The 26,657-nt window shown below is 27.4% G+C and overlaps 1 protein-coding gene and 1 long non-coding RNA gene across 2 annotated transcripts in view; one reads left to right on the top strand and one right to left on the bottom strand.

The window, feature by feature from the left end:
* Nucleotides 1-4,401, bottom strand: part of LOC117167427 (ragulator complex protein LAMTOR4 homolog) — a 6,112-nt gene extending 1,711 nt beyond the window's left edge. Inside the window, exons 1-2 of the mRNA XM_033352342.1 lie at nucleotides 4,289-4,401; nucleotides 3,669-3,743 (exon numbers count right to left, since the gene is read on the bottom strand). Of these exons, the coding sequence (XP_033208233.1) occupies nucleotides 3,669-3,740 (72 nt within the window). The 5' untranslated portion in view covers nucleotides 3,741-3,743; nucleotides 4,289-4,401. The remainder of the gene's footprint in view (nucleotides 1-3,668; nucleotides 3,744-4,288) is intronic.
* Nucleotides 1-26,657, top strand: part of LOC117167428 — a 55,619-nt gene that overhangs the window by 1,581 nt on the left and 27,381 nt on the right. The window lies entirely within an intron of this gene.

Here is a 26,657-nt window from a genome sequence, read left to right as displayed (position 1 = left end):
GTATTTAGAAGTTCTGAAATTATTTGCAAAATAATCTCAAATTTAAAACAAATTTGAAACAAATTCCAGAACTTCCAGGCGAAATTCGAGTAATTTTAAGAGAAATGTAGAAGTTTTGAAAGAAATCAAAATTAATGTAAAACTTGAAATGATAGCCAAATATGAAACAAAATGTAGATTTTCGCAGATTTTAAACAAAAAAATTTAATTCTTTTCAAGAATTGTGAAAGACTTCAGAAGAATAAAAAAATTTTCTTAAAATTCCTAGGAAAATTGAGAATAATTTTTCATTTTGAAAAATTATTTTAATAGAATATTTAAAAAGTTTTTCAAAGATTTAAATAAAATTTTCAAAAAAGATTCTAGAAGATTTTAGGAAAACTTTCTCAAATTTGCTTGATACTTTTTAATCTTTTTAAAATTCCTAAATATCTATTAAAATAACTCAAACTTTTTCTACAAATGTTTATTTGTAAATTATATATCAAAATTAAAAAATTTCACTCACAAATTAAGAATTTTTCAAATACAACAATTAAAATTGTAGCGTTCAAAGTTTAAAGGCTCTTCAAAATTTTAACGATTCCAGGTTTTCTATGTCAAACAATTCAGATAAAGATTCTTTACTTTTAAATATATGGTTTTAATTTACTTTTCTTAAATAAAAATTCAAATATTGCTAAATATTCAATAATTAATATTTTTTTTAATTAAAAATTTCAAATTGAATGGGTCAAAAATTGAACATTTTAGACTAAAACAATATTTTAAATTTAATAAAATCCTTTAATTAAGAATATATTATTATGAAGTTATTTTTAGGTTGAAAATAGTTTATAAACTTTCAGTCACACGTTTAAGCATTTAAAAATTATTTTAATTAAAAATGTAAGCTTAAACATAAAAATTTTTAATGTAAAAAAATTTTGAATTACGCATTGTAAACTAAATAATAGCATAATTGAAAAACATAAAAATTCAACTAATTATTTAAAAACTGTTGAAATCAAACGTAGACAGATTTTTCTTCTACAAATTTGTAAAATTTCCTGTCAAAAAAAAATTCACTGTCATTTCCCGGTTACAAAAAATTCCCCGTTTTTCGTTCCAGCGGCCACCCTGCAAGAAGATTAATTTTCTACCAAACAAATATATTTTTAACTAAAACGACGAATAACTTAACAGATTGAGTTTTTAACTCAGAAAAATAATTTTTTAACTAAAAATGGAATACCCTAATTTTTAGTACAGAGAATTATTTTCCAATAAAAAAAAAACAACTAATTTTCAACGAAAAAAAGATGAATTGTCAAAAATACTTAAAATTTTAACTAAATACAAAAAATTCCAGATAGGATAGCAGATCCAAAACTTTTTTATCTTTCTTCGATCGTTACAAATTTCCATTAAATAATTTCAAATTAAATTCACATCAAGTAAACAGTTTAATTTTCAACGAAAAACAATAGATTTTCAACCAAAAATGAAATAATTTAACAATCAATTTTAAAAAACAACGAATTTTTAATCTTTAAAAAAAGAAAAATAACTAATTTTTAACAAAATAGTTACATTTACTACCAAAAAGATGCATTTTTAATTAAAACGATGAATCATTTAACAAAAGAATGAATTTGTAACACAGAAACATACATTTTAAACCAAAAATGGAATACCTTAATTCTCAATCAGGAAAATTATTTTCTAACAAAAAAATACAACTAATTTTCAAGGAAAAATTAAATAATAACAAAATTATTAAAAAAAAAACAGATTTTCCAACGAAGTAAATGAGTTTTCAACTATAAAAAATATGAATCTTGAACAGAAAGAAAACGAATTTTCAACAAAATAATTAAATTTCCAACTAAATAATAGAATGAGTAACAGAATGAGTTTGTAACTCAAAAAATAATAATTTTTTTAAACCCAAAATGGAATACCTTAATTTTTAGTTCAGAAAATTATTTTTCAACAAAAAAAACAACTAATTTTCAAAAACAAAAAGACAAATTGTCAACAAAATACTTCAAATTTTATCTAAATAAAAAAAATTCCAGATAGTACAGCGGATCCAAAACTGTTTTATCTTTCTTCGACCATTACAAATTTTCATTAAATAATTTTAAATTGAATTTCCATCAACTAAATAGTTTAATTTTCAACGAAAAATAATAGATTTTTAATAAAAATACTTAAATTAAGATTTTTAAGAAAAAAACGCATGAATTTTCAACAAAGATGATTAATTTGATACCAAATAGATAAATTTTTTAAGAAAAATATTTATATTAATTTTACACCCGACTAGTTGAATTTGTAATCAAAAATTCTTTTTCAATAAAAAAAAACTAATCTTCAATAAAGAAAGGAGAATTTTCAACGAAAAATATAATATCTGATATTTCAACTAAAAATCATGTAAATTTTAAATAAAAAACCGTTGATAATTCAACAAAAAATATTTTATTTTTAATAACATAATTTAAATTCAACTGAGAAAGACAAGTTTTTAGGCAAAATATATTTTCTACTATTAAAAACAAATTTTCAATATAATGCATGAAACTTTCAACCAAAAAATAAATTGTTAATTTTTCAGGTGAACAAGTTAATTCTGAGCAAAAAAAACTAATTTTCAATGAAAAATAAATTAATAAAATAAATTAAATGAAATCAATAAAATTAATTAATAAATTAAAATCGAAAATAAAATACCTTCTTTTTTGAATAAAACAGAAAAGAAAAAAAGGAGATTAATTTTACAACAAAAAGGACGATTTTCCGCCAAAAAGTTGAATTTTAAACTATAAAAATACTAATTAAAAAAAAAGACATTTTCCACAAAATATTAAAATTTTCACCTAAAAAAAAATCAATTTTTAACAAAAGAGATGAATTTTCAAATGAAATTATGAATGATAAACCAACAAAAAATTCTACTTCAAACCAAGTAGTTTAATTTTCAAAAACATAAAATTAATTTTGCCCTGAGAAGATTAATTCTCTACCAAAAAGATAAATTGTTAACAAAATAGATGATTTTTCAACCACTAGTTGTATTTTCAACTAAAAAAATTGATTCTGAATCGAAATGGTATGACTCAATGTTCAGTTAAAACAATTACTTTTCAAACAAACAAAAAAACGAAAAAAATGAATGTGTAACAAAAAGTACTTTAACTTTCAATAAAGTAGTTGATGTTTTAACCCACAATGAAATGTTTAACCAAAAATATTAATACAAAGAAGAATTATCCACAAAATACATTTTTTTAAATAAAGCAAAAATTTTTAATTTTCAATGAAAAAAAGGATAAATTTCTGGCGAAAAATTATTTTTTTTCTAAGAATAAAACCGAATTCATCTAATCAGTAATTTATAATGATCTAAACTGTAACTATCACTTATTATATCAGTCATTTTTAATTATATAACCAGAAAATATCACAAATTTTATCATTTTTCATTAATCTAATACGTAATTTTCAATGTGTTAAACAGTAAATTATGGTAAATTTGATTCATTTATTAAAAGACAGGGATTTAATGTAGTAAAAAATACTGTTTTAATAGTAGAAATTACTGATTTTTCAATAAAATCCTACTTAATTTAATCAATCCAATTTTAACTGATTATAATGTAATTAATAATTGAATTTCTTACCGTCAAAACTGCACCGTCTTCTGTTAATACCAAGTATCCGATCTGGTCGGGGATTCTTTCCATTGACAACATTTTCTGATCAAGAAAATAAGTGCAATTTATTAAATTAAAGAGCTTTTCCGAGAAAATTTAAAAGAATTTTTACAATTTAAAGTTTAAGTTGTGAAGAATCAAAAATTACTTTTCACCTTATGACATAAAAAAGTTATCTTTATTTAGACAACAATAAAAACGTAGAGATGCTTGTTAATCAGAGAATAACTAGTAAAATATCAAAAGATAAAATCCAATATTGTTTTAAAGCAGTACAGAGCTTTAATTTTTAAACAAATGGATGATTTTTGTTATAAGTCATCTTCATGACAATAAAATGCGCTGTTTGCCAATTCACTTTTTTTTAATATTAGGAAACATTTATTATTATTAACAAGTCGAGTTTCTTAATTCTCTTTTCTTCTACTTATGAATTAAATATAATCAGCAGGTAAACATTAAAATATCGAAGAATTTGAGGTTAGGAACCGCAACCAGGAACCACGGAACAAATTGATGTATTTGAATTGAAAAGATCAATTTTGTTATAAATGGGGAAAAATAAGCATGATTGTGCAATTATTTACCTTTGTTAATCACGAAAAACCACTGGAACTATCTAATCTTTCTAATCCCTTTCACCTTTTGACACTTGCGCTGGTAAAAAAAAACAAGTGGAACTTCTTTCTTTGTGTTTACCTTTCTGAAGAGATCAGAGTGGAAGCCAACAGATGGCACTAGATGTTTTAGTCAAAATTCCGCGAAAATTCAAATTGGATAAGTGAAAAATGTCCTTTTTTAAATTAAAAATAAAAGTTGATAGTTTATTCATGTAACAAACTAAGAGTGTGAGTCTTTCAGCCTAAATAGAACAAATTTAATATTCAGTTACTGTCCAGTTTTTCTTGCCTTTCTTTGCATTTCAATTTTCAAATAATAACGACAAATTTTGAACCATAGCTCATTTTTCAATCATAGAGTTGATGAAAGGAGATTAATTTTCTACTAGAAAGACAGATTTCCAACCAAATTGTTTAAGTTTGAACTAAAAAAGATAAATTTTCAACACCAATTTCATTATCATGAAGATGAATTTTCAAAGAAGAAGATTAATTTTCTACTAGAAAGACAAATTTGCTACCAAATTGTTTAAGTTTAGACTCAAAAAAAAAAAAAAAATAAAAAAAATAAATAAAAACAACTAATTTTCAGGAAAATTGTTAAACTTTCAACTATATAATAAATAATTTTCAACAAAGAATAAAATAGTAGCATTTTTAGAGAAAAATTGAATTTTCAACCAAAGAAATGAATTTTCAACGAAAAAAGATACAATTTCAACTAAGGAAAAAATTAAAAGAAAATAAATAAATTTTAACAAAATAGTGAAATTTTCAACCGCGGAAATAAATTAACAAACAAAAAGAATAATATTCTACAAAGAAAGACGAATTTTTTACAAAATTCATGCATTTTAATTTAAAAAAGATAAATGCAACAAATAGAATATTTTCAACCAAATAATTTAAGTTGGAAGTAAAAAACCTGTTTTAAACAAAATTACTAAATTATAGAAATAAATTGGCAAGAAAAAAATCAACTTTTAACAAAAAATAGTGTATTTAAATTTTCAGATAAAAAATTGAATTTTCAAACAACAAATTAAGCGTGATACAGAAAAAAATCAACTTTCTGCTAGGAAAAAAATTTCAAACAGAACAAAACTAAATTTGAAAAAATAGTTAAGTCTTCTACCGTTGGAATAAATTTCCAAAAAAAAAAGAATAATATTCGACCAGAAAGAAGAATTTTCCACCAATTATTACAATTTTCGAACAAAAATAGTATAGTTACATTTTCAGCCGAAAAAGTTAATTAAAAAAAATTCAACAAAATAGTTCAATTTTCTACGAAACAAATTATTTTTTTACTAAAAAAGATAAATTGAAAAGTCATAGAACAGCTAAATACAAGGTTAAATATTCATTAAAAAATCTGATTAAAAAAATGTAAAAAACGAATGATCAAAAGAATCGTTACATTTTTTACAATTTTTAAGCAAGATGAATTGTTTTGTTTACATAAAAGATGAATTTTTGAACAAGAAGGTTAATTTTTTACTACACAGTGAGAAGTTTTAGATTAATTCACGGCAACTGAGTTATGTAAATAAATTGTCAACTAAAAAATAACATTTCAACCAAAAATAAAAGAGTTAAATTTTCAGATAAAAGAAATGGAATTATCAACCAAAGAAATTCATTTTCAACTAAAAAAGATAAATTTTCGGTTAAAAAAATAAATGCTGAAAAAATAAATAAATTTTCAACAAGATAGTTACATTTTCAACTAAATAAATAAATTTACAAACAAAAAGAATAATATTTTAACAAAAAGAAGAATTTTAAACAAAATAGTTTTGAACCAAACATAGTAACAGTTATATTTTCTGTCTAAAAACTTAATTAAAAAAAAATGTCAACAGGAGTTCAATTTTCAAAGAAATAAATTATTTTTTAACTTCAAGAGTTATAGTGATAAAATAGAACAGTCAAATATAATTCTTTTTGTTTGTAAAGTTACTTTTTTATTTGAAAATTCTACTATTATCTGGAAAATTCGTTCTTTTGGGTTTGTATTTTATTTTGAATTTGAAATTCAGATTTTTTCTTAAAATTTGACAAATTCAAACCGTTTGTTAAAAATGAGTATAGTGCCCTTTTGACTATATATTTTTTGCCTCTTTGATGTAAAATTGGCCTGAATATTTCAAAAAAATTATCAAATTAATTTTTTATTTGTTAAAAAATATTTAAATTTTTAAAGGCCCTTTAGTGTAGTTTCTAGTATTTCTTTTAATATTCTGACCATTATACGACATAATTATATATTTTTTCAAATCATAAACTTATTTTTTTAAATAATTTCTAATACAAAATAAAAATTTGAGTTAAATATTTATTTTATAAGTTTATTTACTTACTTTCTTTTAAGTTACCAATATAAAGAATGAACATAGTTTAACAAAATAACAAAAGATTTTGGATGATTTCAGATATGTCGAAAAAGCATTTTGAAAATTTATTGTAACATCTTTTTTTTATTTTACATGAGTTTGCAATATTTTAAAGAAAATTCGATTCCGTTTAAAAGATATTTAGAACGTTCAGTAGTTTGAACAAAATTAAAAATAGTTGATAAATTTTTGAAAAATTTTGAAAAATCTTTTATAATAAAAAAAAATTGCGTAATTATTTTCCAGACTGTTTGGAAATTTTAGCAAATCATTTTTAATCCCCTACATCTTTTACAATATTCTTTTTAAATTAATTAAAAAACAAGTAATTTGCAATTTTTCAAGTAATATGAAAAAATTTTATGTTCCTTATAAAATTTTCAGAATTCTACATTTTGATTATTCTTTTTTAATGTTTTCAACATTTGTGAATATTTTTAATATCATTAAAATCAATAAATTTTTTTTTAATTCTGCAAAATTAAACAAATTGCCTAAAAATCTTCCAGATTCTATTTTGGAAATTTTGGAAACCTAAGAAAATTATTTTATTATCCTAAAACTTATCAAAATCATTAAAAAGCTTACAAAATTTATTTCAAAATCTCCCAAAATTTACATTTTATTAATATTTTTTAAAATCTTCTCGTGTTTAAGATTTTTTTTAACCTAAAAAAACCTTCCTAAAATTATGTTTAAATTCTGTAAAATATAAAAATTGTGCTTAAATATTCTAGAGCCTGTAAATTAATTTTTAAAAATTACTAAATAATTATTAATAAAAAAATCTAATTTAATAGAAATGTTTTATAATAATATTAATAAATAAATAATAATTTAAAAACAATAATTAATTTTTCAAAATATAAAATCATTTGAAATATTCCCAGGAATCTTATGAAATTTTTTTTATTCTCTTCAAGCCTTTCTCAATTCTTAAAAACTTATAAACTTTTTTGATAAACATTCAAAAATCTACATTTTTCTAAAAAGATTTTGAAATCTTCTCAAGTTATTTATTTTCAATTTTTTTCAAAACGTGTATAACTTAAACACAATCCCACTCCGAAAGAAAATCGAAGCCCCCGCCCCCAAAAAAATCCTGGCTACGCCTCTGGAAATAATTCAAAGTTTTTCTAAAATGTATTAAAATCCTGTAAAATAAAGAAAAAATTGCCCTAAAATATTCCAGATTTTTCTTCGAAAAATGTGAAAATTTTTTCAAATATATATGACATATTTTATAAAAAATCAATTCTTCAAAATAGAAAATCATAAAAATTTTTCCTAGGAATCAGAAGAAGTTTTTTTTACCATGAAACCTTTCAAAATTCTTCAAAACCATCTACATTTTTTTTAAATCTTAAAAAATGTACATTTTGTTTTAAATGTTTGGAAATTTTTAATTTGATTGCATTTTTCAAAATATGTATGAAACTTTTAAATATCTTTGAAAAGGATTCGAATTTTTCCTTAATTTGTTCTAAATTCGGAATTTTGAAAATTCTTACAAATATTTTGAAATATTTCTAAATATTCCCTAAAAATTATTATTTTTTTTTGTAATTTTACCAAGAAATTTAAGAAAATATTTGTTTTATTTTAAAATCTTTCAAGAGCTTTATAACGATTATTTTCATTATTTTACATATGTCCAAACGGACACATGAAATTGTCTATTTGTTCATTATAATGAATTCAATATGTAAAATATTAATGATTATTTCTTCACATCAATAAAAATCCGTATTATAGATAAATGATGATTACATATTAAAAATGATTAAAATTAATCACCCAAATTATATGACTTTCTGTAAATTAAAAAAAAAAATCTAGCTGCTGTAAAATAAACAAAAAAGTTATTTCTACTTTTAACAAGAACTCTCGATGTAAATCCGTCGATAATTTAGAGTAAATGGCATGTTTGGTGATCTGTCAAGTAAAACCATTATTTACGAAAGAGGTAATGGAAAAATTGCCACCTTCAAAAGTATAGGAAGATGCGTCAAACGACCGGAAACGGAAGCTGCTGGTTGGTAAAGCCATATCTCGTACCTGGTCTCTCCCCACGAGATTGTATCAAAATATACCAATCCTTGGTAAAGTTTAGTACTGAACTTTCACCATTCGTCCGGGAGTCTCTTCCCACGATCTCCTCTTCTTACGCTATAGTCCGTATCAAGTGGCTAAACTAAAGTGTCTGATACAATATTTGAGCTCTATTGAAAAATTAGTTCTTTGATAAATTTGAGGGGGAAAAACTCTGGTAATCTGCTTCACCACTCGGTTTTCCCAATTGGTAATCCCCGATGTAATCTATGTAAATTATCCCAGTATTCTGGATTAATCCACTTGTAATCCAGAGTAATTTAAATAAGACGGAGTAATGCAAATCTAATGCAGTGATTCACTTGTAAGCCGGAGTAATCCACTTGTAATCAACCTATAATCTACCTCTAATCCAGCGTAATCCACGAAAAATCCAGAATAATTCAAATCATTCGAAATAATCCCAATGTTCGAAAATAATAATTCACTTGCGAGTTGGAGTAATCCACTTGCAATCAACCTGGTATCCACCTGTAATCCAGCGTGATTTAGTCATTCGGAGTAATCCCAATGTTCTGAAGTAATTCACTTGTAGGCCGAATAATCCAATAATGATAAAAATACAATCCATATGAAATCCAGCGTAATCCACGTATTAATCCAGAGTAATTCAAGTAATTCGGAGTCATCTCAATGTTCTGGAGTCATTCAGTTGTAAGCCGGAGTAATCTGCTTGTAATCCACCTGCAATCTACCTACAATTCATCTGAAATCCACTCTAATCCAGTATAATCCACGTGTAATCCAAAGTTATGAACTTGTAATTAGGAGTAATTCAAATAATTGGAAGTAATCCAAGTTTTGCGGAATGAACTTGTAATCGGGGCTGATTCTCCTGTAATCCACCTGTAATTAGATGCAATCCATGTGTAATCCAGAGTGATAAGCTTTTAACCCGGAATAATTGGAAGAATTTGAAGTTATCCCAGTATTCCAGGGTAATTCCATTGTAAGTCGGAGAAATCTGCGTGTGAACCACTCGTTAAGCGAAGTAAAGCCAAATGTTTTCGTATCTAGACTAATCTAATTTGTAATTCGAGCTTATTAAGGTAATTTGGAGTAATCTCAATTTTCTGGAGTAATAATTCACTTTTAATTTGGAGTAATTCACTTGCAATCAACCTTTAATCCACCTGTAATGCAGAGTGATTCAAGTCATTCGAAGTAATCCCAATGTTCTGAAGTAATTCACTTGTAGACCAAAGTAATCCAATTTTAATCAAACTGCAATCCACTTGTAATCCAGCGTAATCCACATATTTTCCAGAGTAATTCAAGTCATTTGGCGTAATCTCAATTTTCTGGAGTAATTATTCACTCGTAATTTGGAGTAATCCACTTGTAATAAACCTGAAATCCACCTGTAATCAGGAGTAATTTAAATCATTCGAAGTAATTCCAAATATTCTGAAATAATTCACTTGTGGGCTGGAGAAGTCCACTCGTGATCAAACTGCAATTCATCTGTAATCCAGCGTAATCCAAGTCTAATCCAGAGTAATTGAAGTCATTTGATGTAATCTCAATGTCCTGGAGTAATATTTTACTTGTAATTTGAAGTAATCCACTTGCAATAAACCTTTAATCCACCTGTAATGCAGAGTTATTCAAGTCATTCGAAGTAATCCCAATGTTCTGAAGTAATTCACTTGTAGACAGAAGTAATCCAATCGTAATCAAACTGCAATCCACTTGTAATCCAGCGTAATCTACGTATTTTCCAGAGTAATTCAAGTCATTTGGCGTAATCTCAATTTTCTGGAGTAATTATTCACTCGTAATTTGGAGTAATCCACTTGTAATAAGCCTGCAATCCACCTGTAATCAGGAGTAATTTAAATCATTCGAAGTAATTCCAAATATTCTGAAATAATTCACTTGTGGGCTGGAGAAGTCCACTCGTGATCAAACTGCAATTCATCTGTAATCCAGCGTAATCCAAGTCTAATCCAGAGTAATTGAAGTCATTTGATGTAATCTCAATGTCCTGGAGTAATATTTTACTTGTAATTTGAAGTAATCCACTTGCAATCAACCTTTAATCCACCTGTAATGCAGAGTGATTTAAGTCATTCGAAGTAATCCCAATGTTCTGAAGTAATTCACTTGTAGACCAAAGTAATCCAATCGTAATCAAACTGCAATCCACTTGTAATCCAGCGTAATCCAAAAATAATTCAGAGTAATTCAAGTCATTTGGTGTAATATCAATGTTCTGGCGTAATAATTTACTTGTAAGTTGGAGTAATCCACTTGCAATCAACCTGTAATCCAGAGTGATTCAAGTCATTCGGAATAATTCCAATGTTCTGAAGTAATTCACTTGTAGGCCGAATAATCCAATAATTATCAAACTACAATTCATCTGAAATCCAGCGTAATCCACGTATAATCCAGAGTAATTCAAGTAATTCGGCGTCATCTTTATTCTCTGGAGTCATTCAGTTGTAAGCCGGAGTAATCCGCTTGTAATCCACCTGCAATCTACCTACAATTCATCTGAAATACACTCTAATCCAGTATAATCTACGTGTAATCCAAAGTAATGAACTTGTAATTAGGAGTAATTCAAATAATTCGAAGTAATCCAAGTATTCCGGTATGAACTTGTAATCGGGGCTAATTCTCCTGTAATCCACCTGTAATTAGATGTAATCCACGTGTAATTCAGAGTGATAAGCTTTTAACCTGGAATAATTTAAATGATTCCATGTTATCCCAGTATTCCAGGGTAATTCCATTGTAAACCGGAGAAATCACTCGTTAAGCGAAGTAAATCCAAATGTTTTCGTAGCTAGACTAATCTACTTTGTAATTCGAGCTTATTAAGGTAATTAGGTGTAATCTCAATATTTTGGGGCGATTAACTTGTAAACCACTTGAAATCCAGAGTAATCCCCTTGTAATCCAGAATAATACACTTGTAATTCGGAGTAATTTAAGTAATCCTAAGTGATGATTCGCAGTACTCCAACGTAATCCGAAGTAATTTGAAGTAATCGACCTACAATGCGAGTAATATCGGTGTAACCCAGAGTACTTCATTCAAATTTTGAGCTTATTCAAGTAATTCGCTTGACACTTGTGATCCAAATAATTTGGAGTAATTCAGGTAATCTAAGTAATCCACACAATTCAGAGTAATTAACATACAGTCCACTTGTAATTCAAGTAATTAGAAATAATTTATATATGTAATCAAAATAGCTTTTTAAATAAAAATTAATGTATTTTTTTAAAGTCTCATCTTTTTTAGTATAAAACTTAATCTTCTCGTTGAAAAATCATGCCTGCTTTAAAAATTCAACTATTTTTTGAAAAATTAATCCACTTTTTAGAAAATTCAACAATTTTCTTAACAAACATTTGTTGTTTAAATTTCAACTGTTTTGTTGAAAAATTCGTCTCTTTGTGTTGAAAATTCAACTACTTTTTTTGATAGTGGAATTACTTTGTTAAAAATTAATTTTTCTGATTGAGGAATCTTGTATTTGGTTGAAAATTTGTTGGTTAAAAATTTGATTGTTTTGTTGCAACTTTGTTTCATTTTTGATTAAACAATAATTTTTATATTTGAAAATTGAACTATTCTATTTTTTTGTAAAAATGTGTCTTTCTTAATTAAAAATGCAGGATTTTGGTCGAATGTTTTTTTTATAGAAAATCGAGATTGTTGCTTGAAACTTTATCTTATTGTTTGAAAACTGAACTATTTGGTTTAAAATAATTGTAATTTGTTAAAAATTCATCTTTTTTGTTAGAAAATTAATCTTCTTAATTAAAAATTCATATTTTTGATAAAAATTTAACTATTTCGTTCAAATTTGGTTGTTTTAGTTGAAAATTAATTTTTAACTGAAAATTAAACTATTTAATTTTTTATTGTAAATTTATTTTTATTAGTTGAAAATTAATAAATTTGGTTCCAAATTCTTTATTCTTTGTAGAAACTCAATCTTTTTGCTTGAAAAGGCATTTTTTGTTTAAAAAATAAGTGTTTTAGTTAAAAATGATTATTCACAGTGACATTTCAACTTCTCCATAGTTGAGTGTAAATTTATCTTTTTTTTTTTAGGTAACAATTGAATTATTTTGTTCAAAATTAATGTACTTTATAAAAATTTTATGTTTTTGGTAGAAAATAAATCTTTTTGCTTAAAAATTCCCCTTTTTGGTTCAAAATTCGTTTTTTATATCGATTGTATTTTTATATTTTTTTAGTTGAAAATAAAACTATTAGTTTTCAAATGTACATATATATATTTTGTGTAAAATTTTCCTTTTGAATAGAAAATTAATCTTTTTTCCTAAAAATTTATCTTTTTGGTTTAAAATTCATCTTTTGGTTGACAATTAATTTTTTCAATTCAAAGTTTAACTATTCCACTTTCAATTGTAAATTTAATTGTTTATATTGAAAATTCAACTATTCAGGTCAAAATTAATTTTTTCAGTTGAAGTTTAGATACTCCAATTAATCTTACTTGAAAATTCATCTATTTAGTTGAAAATTAGGTTTTTAAACTAAAAATTGAACTGTTCGACTTTTGATTGTAAATTTATGTTTTTAGTAGAAAACTCAACTATTTCGTTGAACCTGAATGTATTTTTTAAATTTGTTGTTGTTCTAGAAAATTAACATTTTTAGATTAAAGTTTATCTACTGGGTTGAAGATTCATAGTTTTAGTTTAGAACGTATCTCTTTTATTAAAAATTCAACAATTTAGATAAAAAGTATTATGCATTTATGTAATGATGTATATTCAGGTATTCTCGGGTAATCCGACCGGTTGGACCGTATTTTTAGGAGTTGTTTTCCCCTCGCGCATAAGAAGATAACATATTTCTGTAATTAGATAAAGAATAAAACTTAAAAAAATCAAATTAACGCAATTCCTTCAGCGGGGATCGAACCCCCGACAGTAGAACCGCATCCCGATTAACGCCTGAGAACGACTGTTTTCAAATATTTCACCAATAACGAGAAAAGCTGTCTTAAATTCATCTAGAGTTGATTAACTTCGAATATACTTTTCCTCTTTACTTTGTAATCATAAAAAAGCAGCCGAAGTCAGAGTGCTTTCACTGATAAATCGATGTCTGAGCATCTTTCCCCACAGCTCATTTCCTGCTCAATCAAAATAACTCCAACTTTTTTAGGAGAGCTCTTCTTGACTTCTTGCAATCTGGTATGTTTTCTCTCGGACTGTCGATCGAAGAACCAGAAAGCGAATATACGCGCGTAACTTTTACATAGTAATGGGCATCATAGCAATTTATTTATTTTCATCGATCGTTTACTCTGTAAGACGTTACACTGCCGATCAACGTAATTAATCGCGCTTGAGAAATTCTCGATTACTGATCTTCATAGCAAGCTAATAGACTAGTGGATATAAAATATAGAATCCCTGGTGGAAAAAATTTACAAGAAAGTACAATATTTCTACAACTATAATTTATTGTTGAAACATGTACTTTCTTTGTAAAAAAATTGTACAAAATTTAGCAAAAAATAAAATTGAAAATTGAACAGCAATTGCTTTTAGAGGATGACTCAGAATCTCTTCAAAAGCAAGTTACATATTTTAAAGTTAAAAATATAAATTTTTTATTTAAAAGCCTCAGTAGTTAAACAAATGTAAACGTTCGATTGAAACTTTATAAATTATTCTTAATGAAAAAATAATTTGAAAAATTAAACGCTCTTATTCAATTCCAAATCCTATTCAAATATTGTTCCAGTCTACAATATTCATTTTTTAACCTATTTAATTGGAAATTTTTTATTTAAGGAAGACATTTTTATGAATATTTATCGAGATTTTACCTTTCATTTAAAATAAGCAACTATGAATTAAATTTTAAAAACCAAAAAATTTTAAACTGTATTTTTCCAAATAGAAAGCCTTGAATCGTTAAAACTTCAGAGTGTAAAATTAAAAATTTAAACGTTACAATTTTGATCGTTTTATTTAACAAATTTTTAGTATGTAAAGAAAATTATTTAATTATTATGCCTGAATGAAAATTGAAAATTATCAATTTGGAAAAAATTAGAGTTAGTTCAAGGGATATTTACAAGTTTTGAGAAGACCCAAGCTTAATTAAAAACTGGAAAAGATTTCGAAAAATAAAAACCTACATTTAAATTTTTGAAGATTTCGAAATGAAATTTTGAAGCTTTTTAAGAATATTTGAAGGTGTTAAGAGCATAAAAAAATTTTCTCAAGTTTTTTAAAGAGAAAATTAGAAAAAAATCAAAAAAATTTTGAACAATAAATGACAATTGAAAAATTATTAATTTGGAAAATTGAACCATAGTGTGAAAAAATTTTGTTGTTAAAGATTCATAATTTTAATAGATATATTTAACAACTAGATAAATCAATCTTTCAATAATATTGATATAAGACCAGTGAAGAAAAGGACTCTAAAATGTGGCTCAAAAAATGTTTAAACATTCATATGTTTTGTTGAAAATTTGTCTGTTTGTCTGTTTGCATCTCTTTTGGTAGCAATTTCATCTATTTTGTTGAAAATTTGACAATTTGAAAATTAAATAATTTTGATGAAAGTTCATAAGTTTTGTTAAACATTCGTATCAGGTGACAGAAAGCTAAATTTCATATATAAAAATTAAAATTGTTTCTATTTTTATTGTTAATAAATATTTTTTAGTTGAAAAACAATCTTTCATTATTTAAAAATTGGTCTTTTTTATTTGAAAATTCATATATTTTTAGAAAGAAAAACGTTTCTTTTTGTAGAAAATTAAGCTTCTATTATTTAAAAATTAATCTTTTTTTATTAGAAAATTCATGTATTTTTAGAAAAATCTGTTTTGTCTGGTAGAAAATTAATCTTCCTGCTTGAAAATTCATCTTTGTGGTTTAAAATTAGTTTCTTTTGTTGAAAATAAATTTTTTTGTTATAAAACTAATTATCTAAATTCAAGTATTTTGTTAAAAGTCCTATTTTTTGTGGAAAATTCTACTAAAGGGTGTCACAACATAACCATGTAAGCGCCATTTTTTTGAAAAGACATTTTATTGGCCTAAAATTTCTCTAAAATGCTACCGCACTTAGTAGTGAAAGGATATATCCGAATTCGAACCGGAAGTGGGTGTTTAAAACTGAAAACCGGAAAATGAAACCGGAAATGGATTAAGTTTGGAGAAAAAGAAGAACTTTCTGGCTAAATAGTACTGAATATTTACGAAATACGCTTCAAATTAATATTTAATATAAAAATAACACTGAATGTAGTATTATAAAAATCAGTTTTTATTCAGGAAACAATTTTTAAAATATAGTTGTTTACTTTTTAGCCTTTTGTTTGTCTCGTCATGTGAATGTAGCGATCTGTATTGAATTATTATAGAGATTTCCAACATTTCGTTGAGATTGACGGGAGTTCCAAAATTTCCGAACCTGCTCGCGATCAGAACTTACGTGGGATTCTACAGACTCGTCTAAACTCGGCGGCTTTCGGTATCAGTCGGATCCTTACTATTTCACATCTGCCCACACTTAGCTCAAGATTTCCAAGGTTTCTCACAAAAGAGATTTCCAACAGTTCCTCCAAGAGCTATCTTAAGATTTTCTGAGCGGGAATCTTTATTTCTCAGTGAATAGCCTCTCGATCTCGAAAAATATTAACTTTTTTACATTTTCTTATTTAGATCTCTAAAGCTTCATCGAATCTCGAATGTACTTTCCACTTAAACAATTTTTTTTTTTATTTTGTGGATTCGATTTTTGAGAACATGTTGCTTCCGCGAAAACCTTAAACCGTTTTGTGGAACCATGGTCTATTTGGTCCGAAAATTCGTCCTTGAAGATAAAAAATAAATTATTTTTTTATTGAAAATTCGACGATTCGTTTAAAAAATTCTATCATGTAAGATGGGTAAATTGCGTATTAGATAGAGTGCAGTATCTTCTCTCTTGGACTTGCGATTTACTACTCTATTGAGAATTAATGCATGTCGCTCCAACGCAGCTACTCGACATCATTTCCTTTTCATCTCGTTCCTCACGATCTTGGTAACAGAATGTGAAAGTCGCCGGTCACCTGGTCATCCTTATTATGTACTATATATATATATATATATATATATATATATACATACATACATACACACACACACACACATATATATATACATGCATACTCACATAAATCCATAGATATAATATGTTTATATACATACACATGAGATACTTGCGATGTCTCCATAGCATAAACCATGTATCTCGTCACAATATGTACCTGTGCCACGTTTTGTACTTTTGTACTCCAGAGAGTCTGCATTCACACACGTGCATCACTTTCCAACGAAAAAATGTTCTGAATTGTCTATAATAAACATCTGTAAACTCCTCGTTACGTCAATGGCTTACACGTACGAAGATTGTAATTTTTTTATTTTTTCGAATTCGTTTGTTGTGGAGGAAATCTTTATGGTAGTTAGACTTTCGTCATATACTAATCGGCTCTAACTGGGATTGTTCATAAAGAAAGAATTGCTACATTACAAAATTAGAAAGTTTCATACCAATTTCCTAAAAATCGCGCATCATATAATTAAACGTATGCTTTATTATTTGTTGTAGGGTGGTCCGGGAAATTTTTTTTTTCTCACCAGACGCACAGTGCGGCGCAAATTATTTTTTATAAATAAGCCTGCAGGTCACAATTTTTCATTCGATTTAAACGGTTTGAAATTTTTTACAAAGAACCGCGGGAGAAATCCTCGCTAATCAACCATTAAGCCACAGTAATCTGAAGTAATTCACTTGTAATCCGATATAATCTAAAGTAATCCACTTGTAATCCGGTATAATCTAAAGTAATCCACCTGTATTCCAGTGTAATCTCAGGTGATCCGCTTGTAACACTAAGTAATCCACTTATAATCCTAGGTAATACACTCTTAATCCCAGGTAATCCACTTACAATTCTAGGTAATCTACTCATAATTCTAGGTTACCCACTCTTACCGCGCAGTAGTAAATGTGAGGCGGAGTAATTCTATGACGAGGATATCCGCTTGTAATCCTAGATAATCAAATTGTTAATCTTACTTAATCCACTTGTAATTCTTTGTAATCCACTTGATATCATTGTTAATGCATTTGTAATACGCAGTTCTCCATATGTGATCTTGAATAATTCTAGGTAATCCACTTGCAATCCATGTGTAATGTAAAGTAATCCAGTGTAATATCAAGTAATCCACTTGTAATCATACGTAATCCACCTGAATGTAATCCACGTTTAATATGAAATAATCGCAGTTAATCCACTTCTAACACTAAGTAATCTACTCATAATCCTAGGTAATCCACAAATAATCCTAAGTAATCGATTCATAATTCTAGGTAATCCACTCTTAACGCGGTGTAGTAAATGTGATTCGGATTAATCATAGGACGAGGTTATTCATTTGTAATCCTTGTCGATCAAATTGCAGCTTTCATGTAAACCACTTGTAATCCTTTGTAATCTGCTTTAAATCATTGTTAGTGCAGTTTTAATAAACAGAATCTTGAATAATTCTAGGTTATCCACTTTCAATCCACGTGTAGTCAAAAGTATTCCACTTATAAATGCTACGAAATCCACCTATAATCCACAGTAATCTATTCCTAGTTTTCAATAATTCTAGGTAATCCGCTTATAACCCTAAGTCATACGGTTGTAATCCTCAGTATTCCAATCAACTTGTAACTCCCTCGTAATCCACTTGTAATCCTCTGTAATCCTTTCGTAGTCACAGTTAATGCACTTGCAATATAAAGTTCTCTGTATATAATCTGGTGTCATCCTTTGTAATCCTATTGTAATCCACTTTTCATCCTGCGTTATCCACTTATAATACCGCGGATTCCACTTATACTGATGCGTAATCTACTTATAATTCTACGCAGTCCACTTATAATCCTACGTAATCAACTTATAATTCAAGATAATCTGAATATAATTAAAAATAATCCTGGGAAATCCACTTATAAACCAAGGTAATCCACTTGTAATAATAAGTAATCTACTTTAAATCCTACGTAGTCCCCTTATAATTCTACGTAATCCACTTATAGTTTACAGTTCTCCAAGTTGAATTTGAAATAATCCTAGTTAATCCACTTATGTAAACTATGTAAACTTGTAATTCTCAGTAATCCACTTTTAATTTTGAGTTATCCATTTTGAATCATAGGTAATCCACTTATAATTCTACGTATTCCTCTTATAATCCTAGGTAATCCCCTGATAGTTGACAGATCTATAAGTTCATTTTGAAATAATCCTACGTAATCCACTTATGAACCTAGGTAATCCTCTTGTAATCCTGAGGAATTCATTTTTAATTTTGAGAAATCCAATTGCAATCATAGATAATTCACTTATAATCCAAGGTAATCTATGTGTAATCTGGAGTAGTCCTAGGCAATCCACTTTTAACCGTAAGTAATTCACTTGTAATTCCAAATAATGCACTTGTCATTTTAAGTAAACCACTTGTAATCCCAAGCAATTCAATTGTCATTCAGCGAAGTACAAGTAATCTGGCGTAATGCGTATAATCGAATAGAATCCTAGCTAATCCACTTGCAGTCCACATTAATTCATTTATAAGCCACTTCTAATCCACTTAATCCACTTCCACTCCCAATCAATGCAAGTAATTCTAGTAGTTCCATGTGTAATCTGGAGTAATCCTGGGCAACTTTTTTTAAAACCATTATTTTCATATTTTAAAACAATTTATTAAAGTTTAACTGTACATTTTGATGGAAATGAAATAAAGAATCTGATTTTATATTTAATTTAATTAATTATACTGCTTATCATTTAATATTTAAATGGCATTAAAGTTATTTAAATAAATAATACATATTTGTTTGAACAATTTTTTTTAATTTGTCATGGAAAGTTTTTTTTCCGGTGAGATTTCGTTCTATAAAAATTACATTTAATTTTGTCGTTCTAAACATTATTTCTTTCATTTTTAATAAATCACCCTCGGAAACTACTGATGAGTATTGGCCCGCTGGATACAAGAATTTTTATATGTACAGTTTTGCTTATTTAGTTTGATGCCGCAGATCATTTGATAGTGTTTTCAAAGGAACTCAAAATTTTTGCATTCGTAAAAAGTTACTGGAAATTGTAACAAAAAATATTAGGATCAATTATGCAAAGACTTTTATAACATTTAAATATTTGAAGATAAGTGATATACCTAATTAAACTTATAAGGAAGAAATCAGATTTTTTGGCGAATTTTCATCAAAATGTACGATTAAGCTTTAATAAATTGTTTAAACAATAACATAACTTTTTCAACAGAAAAATTATTCAAACAATTACGAATTTGCTACAAAATCAGGAATGACGTAGATATTTAATAATAAGCGACAAAGTTCACAAAATAAAAGAAATTATAGTTTTCTATCTATTTGAAAAAAGTAACAGTAAATATTAATTATTTATTTAAAAAATGGTAAATTTGTTAAAATTGATGAAAAATATTTCAAAAAAAGTAAATTTAAGTATTTCGGGACATGTTCCGCAAGCTAAGTTTAAACCAAAGTGAAAAACCAACTTTTTCTCGTGTTAATCTTATAGGATTTTCCAGGCCTTCGTGCCACGTCTTAATATTAATTGATTTGGTTCTATAAACTTGGAAGGAAAGTTTCCTTCGAGAAACTCACAAATTAGGGAGGGGGTATGGCTGATATGCCCTCTATTAAAAAGTCAGTTTTTTGGACTACCCTAAGTACAAATTCGTACCCCTTAGCAATTTTTTAAGGTGTGAACAAAATTAGGGGTGATTTTTAGGCTTCGTAGCCCTGGGAAAAACCCTTATAGATTCGTTGGAATATCCGCCCGTTCACCTGTCCATCCGTCCGTCCGTCGTACTTTTTCCAACGAGGAGAAATGAGGGGAAGGGAAGCAGGGAAAATGAGGGGATACAAGGGGAAATTAAATAGAGGAAATGAGGAAAGAGGAAGCAGGTAGGGTAAACAGAGGAAGTAAGGGAAATGAGGGTTGGGGAAGTGACGAAAAACTAAGTGGAACAAGGGTAGGGGAGATACGGAAAAATGGTGGGAGGAGGCGTAAGAAGAACGTGGATAAGAAAATGGGAAATAAGGAGAAGAGAAGCAGAGGATATGAGGTAAAATTGTAGGAGGGCAAGTAGAGAAAGTGAGGGAAAATAGACGTTAGGAGCATGAGAGGAAACGTTGGGAGGGAAAGTAGGGGAAATGAGAGGAAGTGAAGTGAGTAAATTTAGGGTCATAAGGAGAATTGAAGGGGAAAGAAAGTTGGGGAAGTGAGGGGAGAAGAAGGAAAAATAAGGGGATAAGAAACAGAGTATGTGAGATAAAATTATTGGAGAGGATGTGAGGGAAAATTAGGGGATGAGAAGCAGAGGAAGTGATGGGAAGTAAGAGGAAGGAAAGTAGAGGAAGAGAGAGGCAATGAGGGATGGGGAAATGGAGGAAGGAACAGTCGGGGAAATAAGGGGAAATTTAGAGAAGTTAATGAAGTTAAAATGGAAACGTTAAGGTAGTGAGGGGAAGTAAGGGGTGGGTAAGTGAGGGGAAATTGTGGTAGAGAGATAGTATGGGAAATGAGCGGAAATAAAGTAGGTGATGTAGAGAAAATTAGAGAAATGAGGAAAAGTAAGTGAAAAAGAAGTTTAGGAAGTAAGGGAATAGTATTGATAGGGAAGTGAGTCGAAGTGAGGAGAGGGTTAGGGGAAATAAGGGGAGGATAAGCAGAGGATGTGAGAGAAAACAATGAGACGGGAAGTGAGGGAAACGGTGTGAGGGGGAAAAGGGGAAATTAATGGAGGTGAAGGTGAAATTGGATAAATCAGGGAAACGAGCGAAGTGATAGGAAAGGAAGTAGGGAAAGTGAGGGAAGCAGAGGAAGTGATAGGAAATTATAAGAGGAGAAGTAAATGTAAATGGTAGGACGAGCAGTAGGGGAAATAATGCGAGTCGAGGGAAAATGAAGCTTGGGTACATAATGTGAAATAAGGGAAGGAGGTTGAGGAGAAATGAGGGTTGAGAAAATGAGGGGTAATTGTGGTTAGGGGGTTAGGGGAAATGAAGGGAGAGGAAAAAGGTAAGGGAGAGATAAGTTCAGATGACTTAATTAACTCCTTAATAGGCTACGAGAACCTGTTTGATAGGCGCGCGACGCCTTCTATGACTCAGAAAGTAGACTGGAGATGAAGAGAAACTCTTAAGATTGAATTTAATGTTAATAATTTCGATATACCTATAATATTATATTCGATTTCTTTTGAATTCTAAAGCGCAGTCGGATTTAATATAGCTCATTAATATGTTAAGAGTTTTAGAGAGGCCAGAGATTAAGTTCTTTTTTTGAAAGTTGATGTGCTGGTCGGTTAAAAAATTACATTGCAAATTCTACTTTTTTTTTGGAGGAAAGAACATATTACAGAATCGTAAAATGAGTATAATTAAAGTGCATGGTTTCAGCATCAAAGATTACATTTTGCAAAATGAGGAAACTTGGTAATTAAATTTTCTTGCTGGATTTATCCATTGTGAAGCTTGAATTAATGAAGCAAAAGATATTTCATAGAGCGAGACGTGATCAAAATCCAGTTTTTTTCAGGAACACTTTTTTTTAGAAGGCAACGTTTGCCATGCAAAATTCAAGGGGAAAAATCATTTCTTTGAGTTTTTGGAATGATTTTTAGGATTTGAAAAAATATGACGGTAAAGTATAGGGGCTTGTAGAGAATTATCCAATGAAGAATTTCATGTATCAGACATATGAGTTTGTCACCCCTAATACACCCTCACGAGTACTTGAAAACGACCCTTAAAAAAAAGTCAGTTCTTCATGAAATCGGCCTTTTGAGTACTGTATTCTGGTCTTTTTTTCACTTCAAATTATTAAGATTAGTCTAGTGGAATATTTATTAACATTGGTTAATTAATTTTTAAATATTTAAACAAACGTCATTAAAGGTCAAAAAACTTTTACGGTGAAAAAAAGATGTACATCTGTGTGTGCATAAAATGTCATGAAAGGTAAGTTTACTTTCAAAATTATAAAATATTTGAAGCGATTACTATTATGCATATAACAATCAATATGATTTCAAAAACTTGCTAAGTTTCAGTTAAGAAAAAAATGTATAACATACGCATTTTCTAAGTAATAGTTTATTTTCATTGAATTCCAAAAAATAACTTTTATTGCTTGAAAATTTGTTTAAAAAACACAAATTATATACATTCTCTTTTAATTTCTCGTAATTAGTAATTTAAATATTATTGTTGGATTAACAATCACTTGTATTTCAAATTGTCATTTAAATAAATGAATAAGAAATTATTACATGTGTGAACTAATTTTAAACTTTAAACAATTTCGCATTTAAAATTAGTGCATAAATATATTTAGAACATAAAATGTTTAAATTAAATGATTTCTTCAATACAATTATAACCGATCAATCAGTTATATTGGTGCAGGTATATGTAAGTGATTCAATTAGTAATTTTTGTTTAAAATAATCTAATTAATAAAAATCTGCTAATTGTCAGTGACTCAATTCTAGCTACAGAAATCAGTAGAATTTAACTAACAATCAGTTATATTTTAGTGATTCAAATTTAGAGAGAGAGGTCTCCAATGTATACATCTATAAATATAATTAAGATATACCTATTCCTTATAATTTAGGCATATTTTATTTACACTTCTGATATATTTGAGCTACACTTCACTACTTCACTACTTCACTACTTGAGCTATATTTAAGCTATACATCCACTATACATAATTTAAATAGACATGAAGTTTGGAATCATCTCATATACCCTACTTTTACTATACGATCTGAGAGTCCACTCACATACGATTTCTCAGATGTTTTCCTAGATCAATCTCATAGCAAAGTTTTCGATGTTGACAATCAAAAAACATTTGTCAGAGAAAGAATACAATTTTCTACCAAAATTATTTAATTTTCAAACGAAAAAAGAAGTTTTCAACAAAAAATGAATTTTTAATGAAAATGACTAATTTTGACCCAAAACATTAATTTGAAAAAATTCTTAACCCAAAAGGACAAACTTTTAACAAAATACATGAATTTAATACTATACGCAAGATAAATTTTGAACTTAAGTATAATACATAAATTATTAATAAAATATTTATTTTTAACCAAATAAAATGTAATTTCAAAGAAATAGTTTAATTTTCAACCAATGAGGTGAACATATAAAAAAAAGCATTCTTAACGAAAAGTGTAATAGTTGATATTTACAATGAAAAATATTATTCAGCAAACAAAAAGAATTTTCTTTAAAAATTATTTAATTTTCAACCAAAAAAAAAGAAGAAATTAATTAATTTTTAACCAAATAGTGGAATTTCAACAAAAGAGATTTATTTTATAGCCAAAAGGACAAATTTTCTACAAAATACATCAATCTTCAACTGAGAAAGATAAATTTTCAACCTACGTAGAATAGATATATTTTTAGTTAAAAAATTTATTTTCAATAAAATAAAATGAGCAGTTAAAGAAATGGTTAATTCTTTCCCCAAAAAGATTAAATTTATACCATAATAATTTTTAATTAAATAGTGTAATTTTGAACCAATGATGGTATTTACAAAAAAAATATTATTAAAAAAAAGAGTTCTCTATCAAAATTATTTAATTTTAAACCAAAAAAGGAGTTTCAAACAAAATAAATGAATTTTTAATAAAAATGATTAAACTTCATAAAAAAAATAATTTGGACCAAATAGTGGAATTTTTAACCAAAGAGATTAATTTTCCACTCAAAAGGACACAGTTTCTACAAAATATACATGCATTTTCAACTAAAAAAAAATAAATTTGCAGCCTAAGTAGAATAATTTAATTTTCAATTTAAAAAAATAATAATAACGTAAAATGTACTTTCAACAAAATAGCTTATTTTTGCCCAAGAATATAGTTAACAATATAGTTAAATTTTCAACCAGATAATTAAAATTTGTATATTGAAATGATGAATCTTTAACCACAAAACTTAATTTTTTTAAGAAATACTGGAACTTTTAAACAGGATACATTTTCTACACAAAAAGACAAATTTTCAACAAAATACCAGAATTTCCAACAAAATAGTTCCATTTTCAATCCTACAGATACAAAATTTCAACTAAAATTATTAATTAACGATGCAACTGTTCAAGTGCAACTGTTCAGTTAAATATTCCTATATTTAATTACAATTTTTTTTATAGATTTGGCATTTTAGATCAAAATTCATTTTCCTGTTTGGAAAATAGAAAATTTTTTGTTGGAAATTCGTATTTTTTGGTTCGAAATCCCACTATTTGGTTGGAAAATCCCCTTTTTGATAGAAATTCAATCTTCTTGTTGGAAAATTAAACTATTTTGTTGAAAGAACATTTTATTTATTTAAAAATTAATTGTTTAAACTGATAAATTATGTGATTTGTGGAAAATTGGCTTTCTTTGTTAAAAAATTAATTTTCTTGATTAAAATTTCATTTTTTAGGTTGAAAATATATCTTTGTTGTAGAAAGCTTACCTTTGGGTTAAAAATGAAGTGTTTGGTTGATAATTAATTTGTTTTGGTCAAGGATTTAACATTTTTTGTGAAATTCGTCTTTTTTGGTTCAATTCAACTGTTTTTTATTTAAGATTAAAATTTTTTCTTGGTTAAAAATCAAACTTCTTTGTTGATTCCCAAGAAACAGTAAAGAAAAGGCCTTGCATAAGTTACGCAAAGTTGTTTTCTAAATTGCTAAATTTTCAAGTCAAAAAGAAGAATTCGTAACAGATGACTTTTTAAAAAAATTATTAAATTTTCAAAAGTATTTCTTATGAAATAAATGGCTTACCCCCAACCCCCGGTTATACAATTTAAATAAATATAAAATAGAGTAAATCATTGGTCTATTGTTTTCTGGAGAAACGAGAAAAAATTTGTCTCAGTCAGGATTCGAGCCCGGAACGGTACTATACATAAGTGGAGCGTTAACCAATAAAACAACTGAGGCTGTGACAAATTTTGTCTCCTTTCTCTAGAAATAATAGACCACTTCTCGACAATATTTATTATTTAAAATAAAAAATTAATTAATTTGCCAATTAGCGAAGATCAAAAATATTTTCCATGTAAAAGTAAAGAAATACTGGTATTAGCGGAAAATTGTGGGAGAATATAGTCTGTAGTGTTATTTTTTTCAAAATAGTAGGAAAATAGTGTCATCGGCGAAAAAAAGTGTCAAATGAGTGAAAAGGGGGCAAGTGCGTTAGAGAGAGACAACTAATTTTCAGGGCAAATTGTGGAATGTTCTCTATTGTTGGCACTTAGGTGACTGTAAAGTTTCGGTTAGGTGTTACGTCGAAGTTAAGCAAATGGTAACAATGGACCAATGCGTCGGGGAAGTGTAAAGATCGTAAAACCGTAACGGTTAGGTACGAACAGTGGGAGGATTCTCATAATAATTTCTCTTCCGAGGTTACGAGACTCGCGGACCAAAAGGAAAAGCCAGTACTCCTTTTCACGGCTCGACTCGCGTAAAACGCGCGCTCCTTCATTCCTTCACTGATTCCGAATTTACTACTCATGCCACATATTAAATATTCCAGAATTAAGCAAGAACTAAAAATCCTAGAAATTTCCACATAATAGAAAATTTGCATATGTCATGAATATGGAAACTAATTATTCCATCTTTTACACTCTAGATATACATCAGTCTAAATTTGACTTAAATTGGGGAGGGGGGGGGGGG

Source organism: Belonocnema kinseyi, chromosome 2, assembly GCF_010883055.1.
Source record: "Belonocnema kinseyi isolate 2016_QV_RU_SX_M_011 chromosome 2, B_treatae_v1, whole genome shotgun sequence".
NCBI classification, from domain to species: Eukaryota; Metazoa; Arthropoda; class Insecta; order Hymenoptera; family Cynipidae; genus Belonocnema; species Belonocnema kinseyi.
The sequence above is the reverse complement of the archived record's forward strand: the minus strand, read 5'-3'. Positions and strand labels throughout refer to the sequence as shown.